This window comes from Pipra filicauda, unplaced genomic scaffold (assembly GCF_003945595.2).
Source record: "Pipra filicauda isolate LSUMZ 115617 unplaced genomic scaffold, ASM394559v2 scaffold26_size5592650_pilon, whole genome shotgun sequence".
Lineage (NCBI taxonomy): Eukaryota > Metazoa > Chordata > Aves > Passeriformes > Pipridae > Pipra > Pipra filicauda.
The window spans coordinates 2,823,084-2,844,550 of record NW_024104387.1 but is presented as its reverse complement, the minus strand read 5'-3'; the positions used below and the strand labels follow the sequence as shown (position 1 = coordinate 2,844,550).

The window sequence follows — 21,467 nt, the reverse complement described above, 5'->3', positions numbered from 1 at the left end:
TATTTCTGATTTCTCCAAATGGATACTGGGACACAAGATCCTGCCTGCTGTTGAGGAGACAAGATAAAATCTGTGGTGTCAGGGTAAATGAGACCAAAGCAGGGGAGTTTCACTTGAATGAATTTACTGCCAATCAACACAAAACTTGGCTCTCTAACACCAGACTATCTCCAGCACAGACAGGACACAGTCCTGTTGGAGTCAGTCCAGAGGAGGGCCACAAAGATGATTAGAGGGATGGAGCACCTCTCCCATGAGGAAAATCAGAGAGAATTGGGATTGTTCAGCCTGGAGAAGAGAAGGCTTTTCTGGAGACCTTAGAATAGGCTTTCAGTACCTAAAGGGAGATACAGGAAAGCTGGAGAGGGACTTTTTACAAAGGCATGTAGTGACAGGACAAGAGGTGATGGCTTTAAATTGAGAGAAGGTTTAAATTAGATATTAGGAAGAAATTCTTTACTGTGAGTGTGGTGAGGCACTAGAACAGGTTGCCCAGAAAAGTTGTGGATAAAGCCAGGTTGAATGGGGCTTTGAACAACCTGGTCTAGTAAAAGGTGTCCCTGCCCATGGCAGGGGGGAAGTGTTGGGGAGCCCCAGTTCTGGCCTCAGCTGCCCTTACTTTCAGGGAGCTGTGGGAGGTTGAGGTGATACCAACAGTGGTTTCCTCTCAGCCCTCCCCCCATGGAGGCTACAGACCCCTCCTCAGGTCAGCCCTGGGGCTGCAGACCCCTCCTCTACCCTGGTGTGGAGTCTGGGCTGGATTCTGCTGCTGGTCTTGTGCTCACCTCGGGGCTGTCACCTCAGGTGGGGACTCCCCTTGTAGGCAGGGTGGGGGCCCTGAGAGACATGTCCATGAGATGCTGATTTTACAGCTGATGTGTCCTTGATTGCGGCATTGTGTCTAGTCTTGGGGACGTAGGGGGAGAAAGGAAGAGATGGAAGGAAGTTGTTTTTCAGCCTGATGGCAGCTGGGCATCTTGGAAGAGAAAGCTCTGGTGCCACATAGAGGCCACAGGTGCGGGAACTGCCAAGGCTGAGAGCAATCCACATGGAACACAGCTGGTCTGCAAACCAAATGGTGAAAGCCTGTTTTATCCATTTCTCTTTGGAAATATCTTTGAACCCGAGTGACCAGGAACAGGGATGCCCCTGTTGTTTTTGAATTGAGACTGGTGTTGGTGCAGGTGATGTTGAAGTGGCTGTTTAGTTTAAGGAAATAGGAAAGCCCTATGCCATCTGTCAGAAAGCAAGGAAAGTGTAAATATCAATGAGTTGTACCCCTCAGAGTTTTATGGTATCGATTTGCATTGCTGCTCCTCTGAGAACCAATAAACTCCTTTATATGGTGATTATTCTGCGTTACATTAAAGATAAAATATAGCTCTAGAGTGCACAAACTTGACACCTATTATTCAGTTCCTGAACCTCAGAAGTAATTCTTTTCTAGTCCAACTGCCTCTAAAATGCTGATTTCTAGAAATGTGACCACTAGTCAGTTTGTTCCCAAAATACTGCCATCTATAGAAATTGGGGTGCCCCTTTCGGAAGGGGAGATTTTAGAGAATTTGATAAGATTAGAAAAAAAAAAGATGCCAGGTGATAATTCTAGTGGCCTGTTGCCTAATATATTTTTGAGGGGGACTGGGAGAAAGGAAGTCATAGAATCTGTTATGCCCTTTTCTATCTTCTTATATTAAATATTTTCATAATGTAGTCCATGATGATAAACTCCATCTTTCTAGAGATTTTGGATCTAAATGGGAAATTTGCCAAAGATGTATTGTAAGAAAACTCATGCCTTGGCAAAAGGACTTGTAAAGTGTATGTGATGGTAGATCTTCTCCATTCCTAATCTTGGAGAAAGCTGGATTACCTGGGTAAACAGGCATCTACGCTTTCCCTTATGATGCAACCAGAAGCTGCTGATTGCATTGCATATATTTTCCAAGTGTGTTTTCATGTGATCCACTTACTAAAATAAAGATATGAAATGAGCAATACGACACCTCTTGCTTTAAAAGCAGGTTTTGCCTTGTGATGATCAAAAAGAAAAAAATTGTACGTGTTCAAGGAGGATTTTAAAAACAGGAAGTGGTTTAGGGAATTGAACTCTATGTAGAGGAATAGGACTGGCCTCAGATTTCATATTTTCTTTACTTTGACCCTCAAGAATCTACACAGAAATGTTCCTCATCTGTAACTTTTAGGATGACCTATTTGAACTAAAGATTTATCAGCTTCTCCCCTGTGCTCCAACCCACTGGATATTTCCAAGGTATAGGTGAGTAGAATAAGGCTAAAATGAGAACTATCCAGAACACAAAAGAAGTAGCATAAACTCCAGTTTGCATGAATAACTACACTTGATGGAGATATAGATATATACTTCTCCCATACATATAATATATACTTTAAAATTTTTTAATGTAATAGAAACTTATGATTATTATATAATAAAGTATGAGATTTTTTTGACAAATAAGAATATAAGTGAATATAATGTAGTTAAATAAACAGAGGTCAATAAGTATGTATTACATATATTTTTTGTATGTATATATTTAAGGACAGGTTAGATGAGGCTTTGAGCAACCTGAAAGCATGGAAAGTAATAATGAAAGGTAAGAGAAGGTGGGTGGTACCTACCTAATGGAAAGTATCCCTACCCAAACCTGGGGGGCTGGAACTAGACTATCTTTAAGGTCCCTTCCAAAACAAACCATTCTATCATATCTTAAGAGGTATTGTCCAAGATAGAGTCTTGTTTAAAATGAGATCGTCTCTCTGTAGAGGGCAAAGATGGGAAGAAATATGCAATAAAAATCTCTGTAACTGAAAATTAATTTACCTTTCACATAGTACTTGAAGTGTAAGGCATAAACTTTTCAGCAGTGCTTCCTCTATGATTATTGGTTCTGCAAGAGCAGTTACCATGAATGAATGCCATAGGTAGTGACTGTTCCCACCTCTCTCTCCCAGTTTTAATTTGGCATTCTAGGAGTGTGGCACATAGATCTGCGTATATGATCCCATGGTAATACAACACGTTTTAATGCATCATTTAAAGGACTCTTCATTATTTTTGCTCCTGGTTTTATGGTTTCTTAGATTTGTGACACCCAGCTTAATTCTGAGTTGGCTTTTACTATTGTAATTAATTAATGTCTATATAAGACTCTTACAATGCAAAATGACATGGGATTCTGAGACCTGAAATGGCTAGTGTGGAAAAACTTCTGATGGGTGTGTTGCTGAAGGACAGAATGTATGTATTTACTTTCTGACCTATCACATAAATGCTGTCAGAATTTTGCTCTTAATTTGATTTGTGGCATTCCATTAACAGTTTTTCTGTGTACAGGAGAATAATAACTAATGATTCCCAGACTCCCAGAATTGTAAAGTAAGGGCAGGCTCTGTTTGGCAGAACAGAGGTTGTACTTTAATACAGACAGGAACTGTTCATATTAATCAAGTGATATCTTGTCTGAAATGACTTTTAGCTAATAACTCTTATTCTCAAGTTAACCATATTGGTTATAGGCAGCATGTTCATCTAATTCAAGTGATTATTAATAATCAAAGGGTAAGTGTGTGGATTTCTGTCTTTTTCTGAAAGAGAAATGATGCTCTCGATTGACCTTATTTTAAGACATTGTTAGTGTTGAAATTATGATAGGGGTTGGAAGGGGAGTGGAGAAAGTTCATGGATTTGCCTTTTGATTTCAGCCTTTACAAAGGTGGGCATGTGTGACATGAATGACCTCAAAAATGTGAATGTAATTGTATGAAGTTTCAGGGCTTAATTATTAAGGACATCATTTTGTGATAAAGAACTTTAGGGCCATCAGTAGTAGAAAAAAAATGAGTCACATTTCACATGTTATCATGATACTTTTGATCATGGATGTTGTTTCCAACAGAAGCCTGACTGCTGAAATCCTCCTAATTTCTAGCTTGTTAAAGATAAACTAACATGTTAAATGATGTAGAAGAAATTTAAACTGGGAGATTTTACAAGATTTTACAATTTGTTTACCTAGCAGGAGTAACATCTTTTGTAGATTGTTAAAACGCCATGTGGCACTGTAGAAGCTGCTCTCTAATGGTAAACAAACTTGAGCAAGAGGAGGTTCCCAGCAGGGAGTTCTTGTAAGGCAGGAGGGGGTCTGTTGTTGTGGAACAAGTGTGTTAACAGGTTGCAGCTGCATCACTCTACTAATGAGGTGTTGCACAGCTTTCACAGGTGCTACCAAGCCTGGCATAAGTCAGGATGAGACTCTTCCTTCTTTAACTTATGGGTGGGCTACTTTGGCAGTTTTTTTAGGCTGTTTTTAGTTCTCTGTGTCAATTGCTGGCAAAGCTTGGTGCTTGTATATAAGCAAGTTCCCTCTTCCTGGTTATGTGGTGTTTGTTTATTTATTTACTTATTTATTTACTGGTCACGAAGACCACATCCTCTGCTGACACCACTTTTTCTGCCAATAGTGCTTACATGCTGTTTCAGGTGTGATGCTTTGTCTTCTTATGAAGCCCAGTTCTCCGAAAGAAGCTTTTGGCTGACTGTCTTAGGTGGGATTGAAAGGATGTTTGTGATCTGCTTATCTATATCTATCCAATAAACACGAGGAAATAACATCTTAAAATCTAATCCAGTGTTAATACAAAAATGCAGGACATAGAGGCAGCTGCCTTGGATACATCTAATTCCACACGCACACCCTGCTATCTGCCAGAAGAATTATAAGTCATTATTTACAACTGAAATACAAGTCTGTGTACAGACATATTTATGTAAAATCCAGCGTAAAGTGTTAAATAAAAGAGCTTATAATAGTCCAATAATACAATTTTATTATTTCAGTGCGTTGTTCAGGCTGGTACCAAAATCACCAATATTACAAAATACAAGTAGTGTTATTTTTTCATACAAGTTTACCTAGACAGCATCTCTGACCAGCTGTGGACCTATTCAGTGGCCACAGAACCCACTGGAAAAACCAGACTCTCCTGCAGAACTCTACTGATGTTACCTGTTAGTAGGTATATACTTAATAAATGTGAGTATGTGTATGTATACACACACATAACGTCTACATGGTCAGCTGTGGGAGAGGACATTCCTTTTAGGAGTGCTGACTAGAGCTCAACACCGTGTTGTGGACTTGAGTAAAAAGCAGCATCAGTTAAACAGAAGAATTCATCAGTCCTCTTATAGTCTTTACCAGGAAGTACAATTCTTGGTCTTACCCAGAAAGATGAACAAGAACACTGAAAACTGAACATCTGCCATTGAGCACAATAATTGCCCAGCATGTGGTGGAGCCATTCCAAGCAGGACGAGGAGCCTGTACCATAACAGTCACTGGTTCTCCAACTTCTCTTGTAGTCTTGGGGGTATTGTGGGTCCTCTGGCAGACTGCCAAGTGCTTGGAGAGAGCGTTTTCTCATGCTGCCAACATTAACTTGGGATTAAAGGTTTGAACTAATATCTAATCATAGTCTTGAGCCAGACAGTCTGGTTAAGATATTGTTGTGTATTTTGTTATTGTTCCTGGGGCGTAAGTAACCTCTAAGTAGGAGTTGATCATGTTTTTAGAGGCTCTCAGACATAATATAAAAATGTGTTTTGCGGGAAGACAGCATATAAAAACTTGCATTTTTGTCAGGTTTCTAATTTATAGGGAACAATGACATGCAATAATCTAATTTATGTCTGTGTACATTATGTCACTGATCAGAAGTAATGGAGTACAAGCAGGTGGCTTTGATTTGTATGTTAGAAATTGTTAGTAGGCTGAGCTAATGGTGAAGTAGCTTTAGCTTGCCAGAGGGAAGCTGCTGATTTAGTGTTGGTAGCATAAGAAGGTAAATCCCAGTCTGATGCTGAGCAGAAAGAGATGGCTAGTGTCCATGAAATCTGTACTTCTGTAGGTTGAAAGATTTATTTTCTTGGTCCTTTATATGATAAGATTCAGGAGGGGAAACTTCATCTTGGAAATTAAGGAAATTAAGGTGTTCAGCTTTGGTTAAGGGTATCACCTCCAAAGGAAGACAGTGATAATTTTGATATTTGGCTATTTAGAGAAAATGTGATTATATCATTATTTGCATTTGGTAATCTTAAATATATGTGAAAAAGGGAAAAAAGTCTACTAGTGAAAATAAATGAAGATAGCTGATTTATTCCAGTTAGTGAAATCTTTCCATCATATGCTAAATACTTTGAATAACAAAGCCCAACAATAAGTTTGTTTTTCAAATCTTTGGGTGCATGGGAGCAGAAGGATACATACTAACATTTGCATGCTTGGGCACATGAATTTTCAGTCACAGTCTATCTAATACCTGCAATCCTTTTAAAATGCACAATTCAGTAACACAAACTGTCTATCTGGTTTTTTTGGTGTTGGTTTGGGGATTTTTTTTTACAGATTCTTCTCCCATGTTTCAGTCTTTTAGTCCATACATCTTATTTCCAGGAAAATCTGGAAATCCTGTAGGCAGGAACACAGGCGACATCATTACCAAAGCAATCTGGTGCTAATAGTGGACAGAGTATGTGAACACATTATGTTGATTGTATTACTTTGAGGTACTCAGGACAATGTTTGTGAGACCTTGGGGGAAAAAAGCAAGGACATGCATTAGTAATGAGATCAGTTTGCTAGGAAAGATTCTGAGGACCACTCTGTGGCAATTAAGAGCAATTTGGAGTGGCAAATATCTTAAATGCTGGCTGACTCCACTTGCAGAATGTAGCCAATAACCAAATAGCAGAATTTCAGAAGCAGCTACATCAAAAACATTCTGCCTTAGTTGGTGACACAAACAGCAGTAATTGCCTGTGTAAAGTATTTTCTTCAGGAGTGAGGTTCATTGATCCCAGTTTTTTCTTCACATCTAAGAAACTGTAATTTCCCCACTGTTCCTGTCTCCTCGTTCAAATTAATTCATCTCCTCCTTGTTCTTCGTGAGTCATAGATTAGTCTTTTTCTTCAAATATTTTGCATTAGTTTTCTGTGGCCGTGTGGGTGAGTGCAAATGACTTCACTTCTTTTGGTAGAATAAATCCTCTACAGCTTTTGTTGCAAATATGCGTTGATCTGTAGTAGGTAGTGTAAGATGAGGCTAATTAAAAGAAGAGGGAAGGAGACAGCACCCCTTCCTTTTGTGAAAATGAGGAATCTCTCTCCTCCTTTCTTGTATCTTTCCAGTACAGTTAATGTTTGGATGCACCTCTTGGTAAGTGGGTATAAAGGGAAAACATGGAGGAGGAGTGCGTAGCATTAAAAATGGATAAAAAAAATGAAATTGTTTAACATGGATGGGATTAATACTTTGGTAGCTTAGACATCAAGGACCTTTCTCTAAATGTAGTACTAAATGATCCTGAAATCATATGAGCATACGCTCACTTGCAATCTTCCTCCCAGTAACATGAAGAATTACAATAATACTCATTAGATTTTTTTCTAGAGTTCAAGTTAGTACAAAATAAATGAGGCTAAATAATAACTCAGTATTAACTCAGAAATGTTCAGCCCAGATGGCTCTGACCTCTGCAGCAGTCCAGGAAGTTCAGGAAATGCAAACCCTATGTTGTTTATGCCGTGGAATGTACTTAAGGCCCTTGGTTATCTGCTGGAGTTGTGAGGTAGTCTGTGGAAAAGAAGCTTTTTGAATTGTTTTTAATGAGTTATCTCCACAGATGAGTAGGGCAATGCATGAAGAGGCCTGAGTTTCCCTAGCTTTACTAAATAACTGTTTTCTTTCTAGATCCCAACCTATGGGGAAGTGCACATAAGAAGAGGATAAATATGGCTTTTAAGGGCAAGGATCACTTAGATTCCCTTTCATTACCAGTTCAGCGGTAAGTGGTGCATTCTATCATCCAACTTTGAGTGATTAAATGCCTCTGAGGCTGCAGCTGCACTTTCCTTCGAGGACCCAAGGATGTTTAAAATCTCATTTTTAAACTCAGTAATAGGTAATGTTCCTACAAAATGTTGAGAATGAATGTGGAAATCTGAGATGTATTTCTTGAGACATTTGCAAATTTGTGTACTGAAGTCTGGTAAATCATGACAGTGAAGATGCAGCCATCATTTTTAAAGGATGACCATGTTTACAGTAGAGATGTGATTGTGTTTACTGGATCAATTCTTTGTCGTGATGGAAATCCCTGGAACTTGCTGCTCTCTGTGAATACTGCTGAAAACTGTAAATATGAATCTTTTTAACTTGGTTGACTTTCTTCTGGTGTAGATATGGAGGTATGGTAATAATACAAAGGCTATAGTACAATCTCTCCAATCTGTGTTGCCCATTTGGGAGCAGAGACAGTGGTGATTCTGTTAATCAACAGATTAAGAAAAATAAAATTTATCTGTTGGTTGGCATCTAGTAGCTGTATCTGAGTAATATAGTTCTGTTTCTAGCATAATGGATGTTCCATGAAAAGGAAAAAAAATGAATACAGTAGCCTACAGTCTTCATATGTGGCACAACTGGGGTGGTTTTGTTTTTATTTTGGGAAAGGGAGGATAGGTGGGGCTGTTGAATGCAGGAATAAAATCAGAAATTAAAAGGTTTTGAATTTCAGTCTTTCTTCCCATCTCCTTTCTTCAGTTCACACTGCAATTGTATATCAGGAACCAGTTAATTATGATAAAGAAGCTCAAAATGTGATGTTCTTCTTTGTTAGTAATTTGATATTTCTCTACCTGTCCCTACCTGAGTCTTCCTGCAGATACTTCGGTAATGCCATTAAGCTCACAATCACAGTAAAACCATGTGAATATATTCTCCTTTAGAAGAAACACTATATGGAGGAACATAGTTTGGGGATACCAGATTCCAGGACAACTGTTACTGTTCATTAGATGTTAGCTTAAACTTGCTTTGGAAATAAGTGAGTCCTAGAATCCTGAAGAGCCAAACATAGAGTGGACTAGCATAAATAGCAATGAGGTGTCCTATTTTACTTATTAGTTTAGTTTTGTTCTGTGGGATGAAGCCATGGAAGATCAGTTCAGATGCAGACAGTAGTGAAGGCAGGCCAATGACTTTGCTATGGAAATTCTCAGGCTAACCAAGAGGTCAGATAAAGTGCCAGACATCCAGGATAATTTCTTGGTGATAACTAATGGGTTTCACAAGCTGAATCCTGGATCAAAAGCCAAAGAAGCTATTATAGTCAACTGGGGCAGTGAGAGACTCTTATAGTAGTAGAAAACTATCTGCATAGGCCCTGTGGGTGGCCAAGGGCTGATCCAGGCTGGTGGTGGCAAGATTGTTTGCCCATACGTAAATGGGGAAATTAGCTGGAGGCTCTCTGTGCTAGCAAATGGAAATGTGGAGGAGGAATAATGCACTTAAAGGTGACAGCAGCACAGAACTGAAGAACACTGAATTTTGTAGGCTAGCGACTTCTAGAAAAGGAAACTGCCTGTGTGCAGTGTTCAGGGAAGAAAAGCTCTGCCATGCTATGCAAACAAAGCCACACCATCTCACAAGGACTCTGCACTAAGATGTAGCTTAGCACAAGAAGTGACTTGGAGAAGTCCCATGTCGCAAGCATTATGTTCTGACAAACAGCTCGACTCAGCAGGGCAATTCTCTGTAGCGAGATTTGAAAAGAAATAAATGTTCTCCCCCACCCCTAATAAAATATGAAGCTCTTATTTTTGGTGTCTCTTTTGAAAGAGAATCCTTTTTTCTGCCAATGAGGATTATTTCAGATAAAACCCTTGTAACAAATGGGGAGACTGAAGTTGACAGTGGCCGGAGAGGTGAAGACACAGAGAAGACCAGAACTGAAAAAAATCTGTTTTTTACCCTAAGAATTCGGCAGAAAGAACACAGTATTGGGTAGATAATAAAGTTCAGGAGTTGTACAAAGTGTTTTTCTTGATTATTAAAAAACCCAACAAAACCCACTCCACATAACAGCTTTTCCAAAGAAATGGAATTTTTATGAGATTAGGCTTTTTGTCTGGGTTAGAAAAAGGAGTGATATGGCCCCTGTTTAAAGAGGATTTAAAAAAATTTAATTTTCAAATAACAAAATTCAAGTATTTTTAATTCATTATTGTTCCTATATCCAAGCCTAGGATATATTCCTGTCTCAGGATTCCAGTTCATGCTCCTGCTTTTTGAGAAAAGGGGCTTGAATTCACCTGAGGGTCTGTGCTGTTGTGTCCTGTCACAGCGAGAATCTAACACAAATTCAACTGAGGGTCAGTCCTGTGGAGCACCACAACTGTGTCTTGCCTCACATTTAGGTCAGAATATTTCAGAAGTAAAAACATCCTCAAGCAAGTATATCTGTATCCATAGGAAAAGTGTACCATACGTGTGGAAACAGATTCCAGGTGTTTCCACAGCAATCATTAAAGTCAAAAGTTATTGTGGCTGTGTAAGGAATTTAGAACCGGGGCCTTAAACCAAGTTTTGGTGCTGCATGAACTGTTGTTTACACTCTTTCCTCAGATTTTATGGGAAATTACGGCTTGTATTTGAAAGTCTCTGGAGTACTGAGTCACTGTGTTAATGGTTTTCTAACACACTGGCAGACCTACTTTCTGTAATTGATATCTAGACTCCTATAGATGCAGTATTTAAAAGTATCCTGAGGAAAAATACAAATTATTGTTACAGAAACTTTATTTTCTATTTCAGTGAGTTAGGAACTTACTGATGGTTTTGTCTCCTAGGAGAGAAAACAACTGGCAATAGGTCATTTTTATAAAGAACTAATCTAGTTATTCTCCAAAAGCTGTTAGTCCTATGTAAAGCATTTTACATGGTCATAAAAGTTACCTGTTTTCATCAGTGATAACCAGTTCACTACAGCATATGAAGTGTAAGTGTATTCCTTAGAGGTGCACACATCCCCATTCTGAAGTAGCTATTTTTAGTATAGCTTTTGGAAAATGTCATTACCCTTTCCTTGTATCTTTATATTGGTATTGCTTTTCCGTATTTCTGGTAAGCTTTTACCTTGGCTTTTCTATCTGGAATAAAACCTGTTATGTCCCTGCCCCTCTTCCCATGTAACAAAAATTCATTGAACTTTCTGTTTTCTGTAAATTAAAGTTGTAAACTACGAAGGCTTTTTTTCATTAAGGACATGGTTTCTTATACTTTCCATATTGGATGGTAAACTCAACGCTTGGAATGCTGAATCTAAAGTCATTCAATAAAAGAGAGAATACTCATAACCACAAGTGAAACAGGATGCTGTTTTTGCTTCTTGAATTATGTGTTCTGCTCAGTGTTGCAACTGTAAGAAACACAGTATAATTAGACACTTTTTGAAAATAAATGAGGGTCTTGTAGGGAAATTAGGTAAAAAACCCATCACCAACTCCCCCCCCCATTCCAAAGCCAAGTGAAACCAAAATGAAGCAAACAAAAACAAGCTGAAGAAAGACATAATCTTGCTGAAAGAACTTGAAATATGGGCTACTCTTGAAGTGGGCAGAGAATTTATCTTTCTAATCTCCAGAAATGCAACACTGCCGGTCTGTTTAATCCATTGTCTAAATAATGTTTACAGCTTCAAAAATTAAAGATGTTACTGGAGGTTATAACTTAAACTAACATACAAACAAAGGGTAATGTTAATCATTTAAATGGGATGTTTTATTGTTGTTTACACAAGGTCAATACTTTGAGGACCAGGAAGATGCTTATATTTGGTATTAATTGATGTTTTGACAGATGATATTTGTCAAAAGTTGAAAGTTGTGACTTGAAATAGAAGCAAGAGAAATTCCGGATTTTTGTACTGCAGGAACTGCATTTATTCTACTTGTTTCTCTGTCAAATCAGGATGACAAACTTGTAGAACTTCATGGAACATATGGACCGATGAGATGAAAAATATGGAAGTCTATAATTTATTTTTTTTTTCATAATGGAAATTACTTTTCTCATCCAAAAAAACCCCAACACTTGACAAAATAGTCCCAGTAATGAATATGTGGGTTTAAAAAAAAAAACAACAAAAAACCAAAAAAACAAACCCAAACGTAAAAAGAAGAAAAAAACCCCAACTTTGTAAAGTAAGATAATTTCTACCTGTATGGGAACTGAACTATTTCAGGGACCATTCACATCACATTTTACTTCTGTTTCTGGAACTTTATGTGGACTCCGTGCTGCTGGAAAGACATGTTTTGAAAAACTGACTTTGAGGTATAAGACACATGAAGAACCTTTCAACGTATTTGATACATGTTCAGACGGGGCTGTCAGGAAAACAATGGATCTGTTGGTTTCTATCCCTAGAGCGTCTAATATTTCTCAAATACTGAGTGATTTAATCCTAAGAATCAAAGCAGGGAAGTTATGTTATTCTATCTAGAAAATTACTCTTGACCAGAACTGCACAAGTAAGGTAGGTTGGCTTTTTTTTCAACTAGCCAATGGTGTCTTGCCCCTTGTATTCTGTAGGCCATGGGAATCTGTAGGTTTTGATGCTATCTCTTTTTCTGGCCCTGAAATTTGGGCAGCAAGTCATTTCGTTGCATGTCAGTTCATTGCAACATTTCCTGTTTGGTTATCTACCTGTTTTCTTAGATGTGAAACCCTCAAGTGAATGACTTCTAGGGGTTTGACTTCTGTGAGTTAACCTGAATAAGGGTTATTCTCTTATATCTCACTCTGGTCTATTCCTTTTTTAACCTCAGTTCCTACCTTTCTACTTTGAATCTGCATGATTTCTGTAGTTTGTTACCATCTTTGTTCTCCCAAGATTTGCCTCATTTTTTCTTTTTTTTTTTTTTTTCAATAACACTTTAAGTCTTCAAGACTGTGCTTGGATTATAATTAATCATAAAATCATGTTTAAGTACAAGTGTTTAAATACTTTGTCTGATCAGTGATTGTATGTTTTATATTTTTTGGACATCTTCTGTGTGAATTCTTTCTGTTTCATGATCTCCTACAGTGTCTGCTGGTGATAATCAAGGGCTTATGCTGTATTTCTGTCTTCTCTATGTCTGTGAACTGAACTTCCTGTCTGACAAGCATTCCATGCCAAATAAAAAACATTTGTATTTCGTTTTTGTATTTTAGAGGCTACTTACTGTGCATATATCTTGCCCTGCTTATTAGAAACCTACATTCCCTATGATCAGTTTTATTTGGATGATGTCAGGAGCTTGTTTGTTGTGGCTCTTTGAAAGCATTCAGATAAAGACTGTAAGAAACTCTAGAGAAAAAGAAATGCATTGTTACTTGTAATACAAGAGCTGGAGCAGAAGATTTTCAGAATTTCAAGTTCAATGTGCTTACATGGCTCTATGAATCGCTGCTCTATCAGCTTTTGAAAACTATTTGAGACTTGAATGCTTGCTAGGGAATTGAAAATTCAGTGGCTGTAGGAATAGAGTACAGCAGAAAAAAGGAAGCTGCTTTGCTTTGCCAATAATGCAATAAAGTTACCTTCCGGTGACAAGAGATAAAATCAGTTATTGCAGAGCTCGAGGCACTAATGATGTCTCATTTAATGACATTGCATTCTTTTCCTTTCATTCAGTTTACATTATAGCAATTCAGCAAATAATTTTACAGTGACACAAAGGGAATTCACCTTACTGCGAAGTATTTCTGATTTTAGTGATTTATATTCTATATGTAACCAAGCTGAAAGCTGAGTAGTTTGTGGGAGTTTTGATGGTGGTAGTAAAACAGATTTGTGTATCCATATGGTCCTTCTGGGAAGGATTGTCAGACATTCTATCTGACTGAGGCCAAAGGGTGATGTTAGTAAACCAGAAACTATTGATTTGCTATAATTTGGTGGCATTCATGAGGAATATGAACTCAATAGCTTTTTTTTTTTTCCCTTTGAATCCACGGGTAAGATATCTCTGTTCCTATATTCAGGATGTTAAAATGTAGATCAGCACTTAAGCTTGCAAAAAGCAAAAAAAATTGCATTTAATTTGAACTTTAGGCATTTTTGGGGGCTACAAGCCTGCCAGAATGCAAGATATTTCCCAGCCTTTTCCTTATGATTGTTTTGTCACTATATCTTTATATTTAGTTGTATAACACACTGTAGAAACATACACTACTTCCCAAAACTGTCCTGTAAAATATTGTATATTGAATTGTAGAAGTCACAAAAGAATTTTGGCTTTTAACTTAGAGGAAATTCGAGTTTGTCCATTATAATAATTGTGAAGTTACGGTGACTTTATAATGTGAGAAAATTGATGAATTTAAACAATCTGTTCAACTGGCCTCTCTAGACCTTTTTTCATTAAACTTGGTATTTCATATTTGTGGCTTGCTGTTACTTGGAAACTACTTTTGAAAGATCGAGACCATCTTTCATCCCTAAAGACAATCAAGAGTTTATCCTGAATCCCTCTTCTCAGGGTCAGTAACATGTTTCAGAGCATGTGACACACAAGCACTGTAAAAGGTCAAGCAAGTGCTGGTATGACCTTTATCATGGAAGAAATTTGGCTGATTATTTTGAGAATGAATATTTTTGAAATGTGGGAGTCTATAGAAGAGACTCTTTTTTTGTGTCTTAGGGAAATAGCAGTCCCTGTCTGCCCAATGAATATCTTGTGTGTGGGACTTGGCATCCTTTTCAGAAAACACCCTTGAAGTGTGTTGGAAAACAGTGACAGAACTTGCCTGAATGTTAGGTTACCTTACCTGCCAGACAGAGGTGATGCTTTCTGACTGTCTTCACAAGCACTGCATGAAATTTTCATCCTTACATCAATTTAGTAATCCTGCCAACTCTACACCTTGCAACCAGCTTTTCTATTAATTGTTTTATGGCTTTGACTCCATGGTTTGTGCCTCTCTGCAAAATTTTACTGGTGCTAGCAAGACCTTTTGAAACCAGTCAGATGTTGTTTGTGGTCTGTTATGTTTACTTGCATTCGTATCTTCATCCTGCTTGCTTTTCTGTAGCACACTTTGGTAGAGGTATTGATCAGGTTTACACATCTGCTATCACTCCTATTGGAGTGCTCTGTTTTCAGAAGACATCTTGCTAGTTGTTTATGTGTTTAAGGTTTTTTCTTGCACACGGGAATCTTCTTTCCTGTTTGTTAATCTAACAATGTGAATGATGCATTAATTGACACAAATGCTTTGATTTCTTTTAGTCTATCAAATGTTTTTAGTGCAACTTGATACTTGTCTGCTTTGTGAAGTCTTCTAACCAGGTAGATGGATTCTTGAAAGTTTGGGATATATTAACCATACCATGAGAAGCTCATGGAACTTTTTAAATTGTAAAGTAATTGTATTTTGTCATTGTCTGCCTATTATGACAATGATTTACACTTTATATCTTTCTTAGCATTAACAATCTTTCCTTCTAGTTCACAGGTTGTGTCCCTCTGACTCCCCCAAAATAAAAAAGACGAAAAAACTGAAACAGTTACAGTTTTGGTATAATCTCAAGTAAAGTATCTAGGCATCTTGCATTTAGCACATCTTGCTTTTTTGCCATTCAGCCTTAGGAAAAAAACCTCCTAAACCCCTACCATAAAGGTAAAATAGCTCCTTTGGTTGAGTTGCTGTGCAGTAATGTTTTGTTGTTATGACACCATGTTTCAGCTGTGGACACCTGGTAGGAACCGTGTTCGTGACTTCTCTGTTGTCCATGAGAGCTTCCTGACATTAAACACTACTAAACCTGAGCTGCAAACTCTTTGAATTTGCCCCCTGTGAATTGTACAGGGAACTTTTTTGCTGCACTGCCCACAGTCCTTGGTGTGCATCTTAAAGAAGTTATTTGGATTCATTAACAAATCCTCTTCCTGCATGGAACAGTTTGCAAGTTATATGGAGTCTTCAGGAAGGCAATGTTAAATAATTCTAGTGGTAAACAGTACACCTTAAAAAGAAAGTGTAGTCTGCTTTGTCTAATTTTTGACCTGCTTACTTTCCAGGTCTTTCTGAACTTTGCAAATCATAGTAAAGACTTTTCTGTCTTTCACAGAGTCATAGAATATGCTGAGTTGGAAGGGACCCATCAACGTTCAACCCTTAGCCTTGGTGTTTCCATATACAATTTACAGTTGTTACTTATTTGTTTTGCGAAACTGCTGAGACACTTTGATTTGCTATGCAACTTTGTGCCTATCACGCAATCTGAATTTAGTATTCTTGCTGGCAAGAATAAAGATCCATATTTTTGTCTCTCCTTTTAGCAGTTAGGCCATATTGTTGTTATCACGTTGGTAATGTAGCTGGAATTGTTCTTGTTAGCCCTGGAAGGCAATTAAGGATAAAATTCTGTCTTTTGACTTCAGTATATCCAAAGTATCATTCTTGTAGAAAATGCAAGCTGCTTTGAAGCATTCCATGCACATTCATGTTCACTGTGATAACCGAGAGGGAAAAGGACCAAGAGACCTTCCTTAACGGGAATACACATCTTCATGGAACTTGAAAACAAAGATCACACTAATGAAGGGATCCTAATGCTCAAGGAATCAAGTTCACTGAATTATTGCCTTATTGTGAGAGTGTTGCCCTCTGACTTTAAAAGGGCAGTATGGTTTGTTGGAACTTTAATTTTGATTTAACATTACACATCATTCCTCCTGATCCACTGCTGGTTGTAATGCTGATTAATCTTCTTGCCTTAAGCAAACCACTTTCTCTTCGGCTGTTTTTGTGCTCCACCTCAGCTGAGGAAACACAAAGAAAGTCCTTACTAGCTTACCTTCACAGGTTGCTATTTAAATGATACTTATACAGCACTATGTTATGAGCTCATATGCCTTGTTATGCCTGATGTGTGTGCATCATTCTACTGCACTGTGCCAGGATGGCAGTGTTGAATATTACCTAGCAGATACTTTCAGTAAATTTGGGGTATGTTTCTGTTCACAAAACCTAACTTGTTCCTTCCATGTGTTAACATTTTATTATCCTTTGCACAGTGGTGTTGCCTGGCAAGTGAGTTCATTAAACTCTCTTTACAAACATGGCTATAACAGAGGATGATGAATAAATACCAATATCTTGTTATTTCTGAGGTGTTTTCCCACAATCCAATTAAAAAAAAAGTAATCTCTTCATTAAAGACATTTTAATGATCTTACTATGATTTGTTTTCTCAGTTATTTAGCACAAATACTAAATACAGTATTTGTCATTTCAATTCACGTTTCCTGGGAACTTCTTCCTTATTTAATTGCCTGGTTTCTCTTAATCTGGTTTACTGCTGCCTGGGGATGGTGGGAGGATCTTGTAATCAGTTGTTCAGTAACCTGTAATGAGCAAATTTGAGAAAGCTAGCAGGACAGTGCTGCAACTTTGCAAATGTTTTTTTTTTGACAAATAGTATAGTGATCTTAAGAAATGTGCTGGCTGGTCTGACCCCATTTCTAATCTCATTAAATTTGGTAGTGTCTGTTAGTGGCTGGGTTTCTCAGCTTATATTAGGCCTGAGGGATTTGGAGTGAAATGCATACAGGAGTTTAATATTAAGATGAAATGTGACTGTTAGCAATTCCAAGTTTATTATTTTTGCCCCTTACAGTATTTCAGAGAATGTATTAAATTGAGTGTGTATATACCTGTATATATATGTACACACACTTTTATTTAGGGCAATATGCCTAAAGGCCAATATGCAATATTTTACTTGTTTTTAAAGAAAAAACTTTTTATTATGTTGCATGTGTAAACTATTCTTCGTGTACTTGAATTTTGTATTTTGCTATTTGTGGGTGCTTTATTGTTCAAGTTGAGGGGTACAATGGAAATACAGAAAACATCTATATCAAGAACATAATATTCTGACAAACTAAAACTATGGAAATATTTTTCCAATACCTTAAATGTCAGCAGGACTGAGGTTAGGATAAAGATTAAATAGGAGCAAACCAGGGAAAACCAGAAAATTATTAAAAGACAAAGGAAAGAACTAGGCAATGGTATCCAAGCAGTTGAACTTATTCAACGGATGGCAAGATAGTTGAAAGCAATCTTTTAGGAAGTGTTATAGAGCCAAAGATGTCTTGTTCAGTATCAACTGTGCACACATCAATGCTTGATTTTGGAAGTTACCTACTTGGCATTTCAAAATGAACTTTCTAGATCCAACTTGACAAACATGATGCAAGAAGTAAGTTACTTTGCTACGGCAATGAAAAATTATTTTTCATACTACTTATACAAAAAGTGCAAAATAATTTGGTTTATCTGGAGTTTAAAAATGAATAAATTGAAAAGTAAAGAACATTCCGTGATTGTGAATCTAGATTTTTTACCTAGACAGGAAGCAAACATGCATGGTGAGATATTCTATTAAATTTTTCATTTTAAAAAATATTCTGTTGAGTTCAGAGCACAAAGTACACTGCTAACTGGGAGAATTAAATGTTAACTTTCAACCACGTTCATTGTCTCCCAGTAGAGTAACTGCACTGTCAATGAACACAGAGGGGCTTCTCTGAGAGTACTGTCAGCCTGTGACCAGGAAGCCTCAGATATTCTCATCACAGATGTTTTCTACCTTCTTTGCTTTTGTAACATAGCTGAGAAGCTTTGAAAAACTATCCAGAATGTTACCCTCTTTTTGGTGTGAGTATCATTAGAATTAGGTTTTTATTAGATGGGAATTAAATTGGATCATCTTCATCGAGAGGAAACACTTTATATGTGATGAGGAAGATCTTTGTTCAGCATGTGAAATTACTGTCTTGATAACTATTCACTTTTTCACCTTTTGATTTTTAAGATTTATTTAAATCATAGAAATCAGGGAATAATTTGTTTTGAAAAGAATCTCTAACTTCATCTCCAGGGTATTCTTTTTTTTCTTTTTTTTTAAATGATATGTGTAAATTTGATACATGTATTTTATAATATATGAATATATATTTCATATATCTACATACGTTTATACAATGGTTTTCCAAAGTTTGGAAAAACAAAGTTTGTATTAACATCAAAATCAGTTTGACAGTTTGCCTCTGGGATAGGTGTGTTGGTGGAGATGTTGGTGGCGGCAACATGGGATAAAATCAAAGGACAGGCAAAAATTGGAATTGGGAAAAAGTGAAATCAGCAGATGAGACCTATTCAGATTGTTAACCTTGTTTGTCAGGACCCCAGAGTATGGGAAACATAATTGTCTGCAGGCTGACTTATAGTCCAGGCTTGAATTCTGGGCCAGAATTTTCTATGCTTTGTGCCATTGATGCAAAAGAACAGTTCTGATTTTAAAAAAAGGATAATTTGCTGTTTTTTTTTTTTTTTTTTTTTTTTTTTTATTCCAAGTCTCAAAAGTAGTTCATTTAAATCAAAATAGTAAAGTTAAAATTCTAAGCATAAAATCTGACATGCTGGCCTGTCTTCAAGCCTTAAAGGAAGTAACCTTATGAATATTACAAGTCTCCAGCCTGCAGCAGTTGAGTGCTTTATTCACAGGTGTTTGAGTTGGGTTCTCAGTTTTCAGAATACCTTGAATTCCTCAGGTTTACAGATTTGAAGTAAGAGTCTTTCTAAGTTTCTATTGTTTAACACTTTCTTTTAGTCCAGTGTACCCAGGGGGAACTCAGGAGGGAGAAATATGGCAATGTCTCTTCATAATTTTTTTAAATTTTTTTTTTATGGAAAGTTAGCTCTATGGTTGAACCATTATTGAGAGAAGTTTTCCATCTCATTTAGAAGCAAACAAACTTTTCTCAAGCCTGTCTTCCTGTGGCACAGTCCTAATGTGGAGGTGTGAGGGCTGTGTTTATGTTGTGAGGGTGAATCAGGAAGCGATTAGGTGGGAGCACTGCTGATTTTGCTGTGTGGAGAGTCTAGACCCTATTGCTCTTGGCTAAAATACCAGGAGCAACCTGAAAAGCAATCAACTGCTACTGCCAGGGGAAAGTAAGATATTTATTTCCCCAAGCATTTTGTTCTGCTCTGAAGGGCTGGAATTGTACTGAACTTTTCCTGTAGTTCAACTGCTGGATGAGAGGTTGATCTCGGTAATTTTGAAAGTATATCTTGGTAAAACATGAAGGCAGTCCAACTGACTAAACTGCTACACAGCTGTCCTGCTGCAAAAGAGGGAGCATTTCAATATGTGCTTTGGCCTCAGCATTGTTCTACTGTAGTTTCTGTTGCTGCACGTGCAAGGACCTCAGTAAATGCTCAATTCAGCATTTTTTACTATTTAAATTAACAACTCGATATCAAGTTACACACCTCTTCAACATATTCTACAACAATGACAAAGACAAGAATTTTCATTTTTAACTTAAATGTCTGCCATGACACGAGAGGCAGGGAGGGACCTTGCTTTTTGTTTGCTCTTGCTCCTTAGTTTGGGTTGCATGAACCAACCCACACGTGTGAACCACAGTTCACCCACTGAAGACCTTCCACAGAGAGGCTCTCTAAGTCAGCAGAACAACCAGCCTCGTGGGACAGTTAAGTGCAGTTGTAATGCCAGCAGACCACAAGTGGAGGATGTTTGCTGGCACGCAGCATCACTGGTGCTTTGTGTGTGCTATATAAGGACTATGGTAAGTGAGGTGAAAGCCAAAGCAGACTGGCAGCTGCTGTGTCTGCAGTAGGGTCACAGCTCTACTGCAATTGCATCCCCTCTCATCTTTTGCTGGTGCCAGGTAGGATGAATCAGGCCCATGTCTTCATGAGATGAGAAACTGGAGTAATAAGTCTTCATTACTCTCTTTATTATGGTAGATAAGAGTTCAAGCCATTCTTCCTGCTCTCTTCGTGAATTTTACAGCACCTAAAAGTGATACTCTCTTTGCTCAACAATTAAATGTCACTGTGTGTATGTGTGTGCTTGTGGAAGAAACAGTGGTTTCTTTGTGGAAAAGAAGGTTTTTGGACAGTTCTGATCTTTTTCAATTAAGATTTAGGACAGCATTTGTTTATCTGCTTTTTAATTTGACACAGCATAGGGATATATATGATATACATTCAATACACACTCTGTTCATAGTGCAATAGCACAGAAAATTTGATTTCAGTTTATTCTTCTAGAAAATCTGTGCAGGGTTTTTGTTTCCAGAAAGAAAATTGAGATTTCTTCCAAATTGTATTTAGGAGAAATAAAAATGGCTCCATGTGTTTCAAAAGCTTATTGCATTCTCTGTTTGTTTTTTACTTCTGTCTTTTGTAGGCATTTTTTCAGTGATCCATCCTCTTTAAGGGTTATAATTTATTTTTTTTACATGTAACTCTCTTTTCTGCTGTCCTCTCAGTGTGTGTCAAGGAATGTCAAGACAAAAAGCGTTTTGTCTGCATGATGCTTTTGACAATGACACTCGAGCTGAGATTTCCTCAAAATTGCTTACAAAGAGAGGTTATAAGGAAAATCAAATCTATATGGGGAGTTTGTCACCCCATTTGTATTAGAATCATAGAATGGCTTGGGTTGGAAGGGACCTTAAATATCATCTGGTTCCAACCCACCTGATCATGAGCAGGGGCATCTT

At 37.5% G+C, this 21,467-nt stretch overlaps 1 protein-coding gene across 1 annotated transcript in view; it reads left to right on the top strand.

Moving 5' to 3' along the window:
- Positions 1-21,467, top strand: part of INSC (INSC spindle orientation adaptor protein) — a 138,117-nt gene that overhangs the window by 36,374 nt on the left and 80,276 nt on the right. The window contains exon 2 of the mRNA XM_039382470.1: positions 7,780-7,873. Coding sequence (XP_039238404.1) covers positions 7,780-7,873 — 94 coding nt within the window. The remainder of the gene's footprint in view (positions 1-7,779; positions 7,874-21,467) is intronic.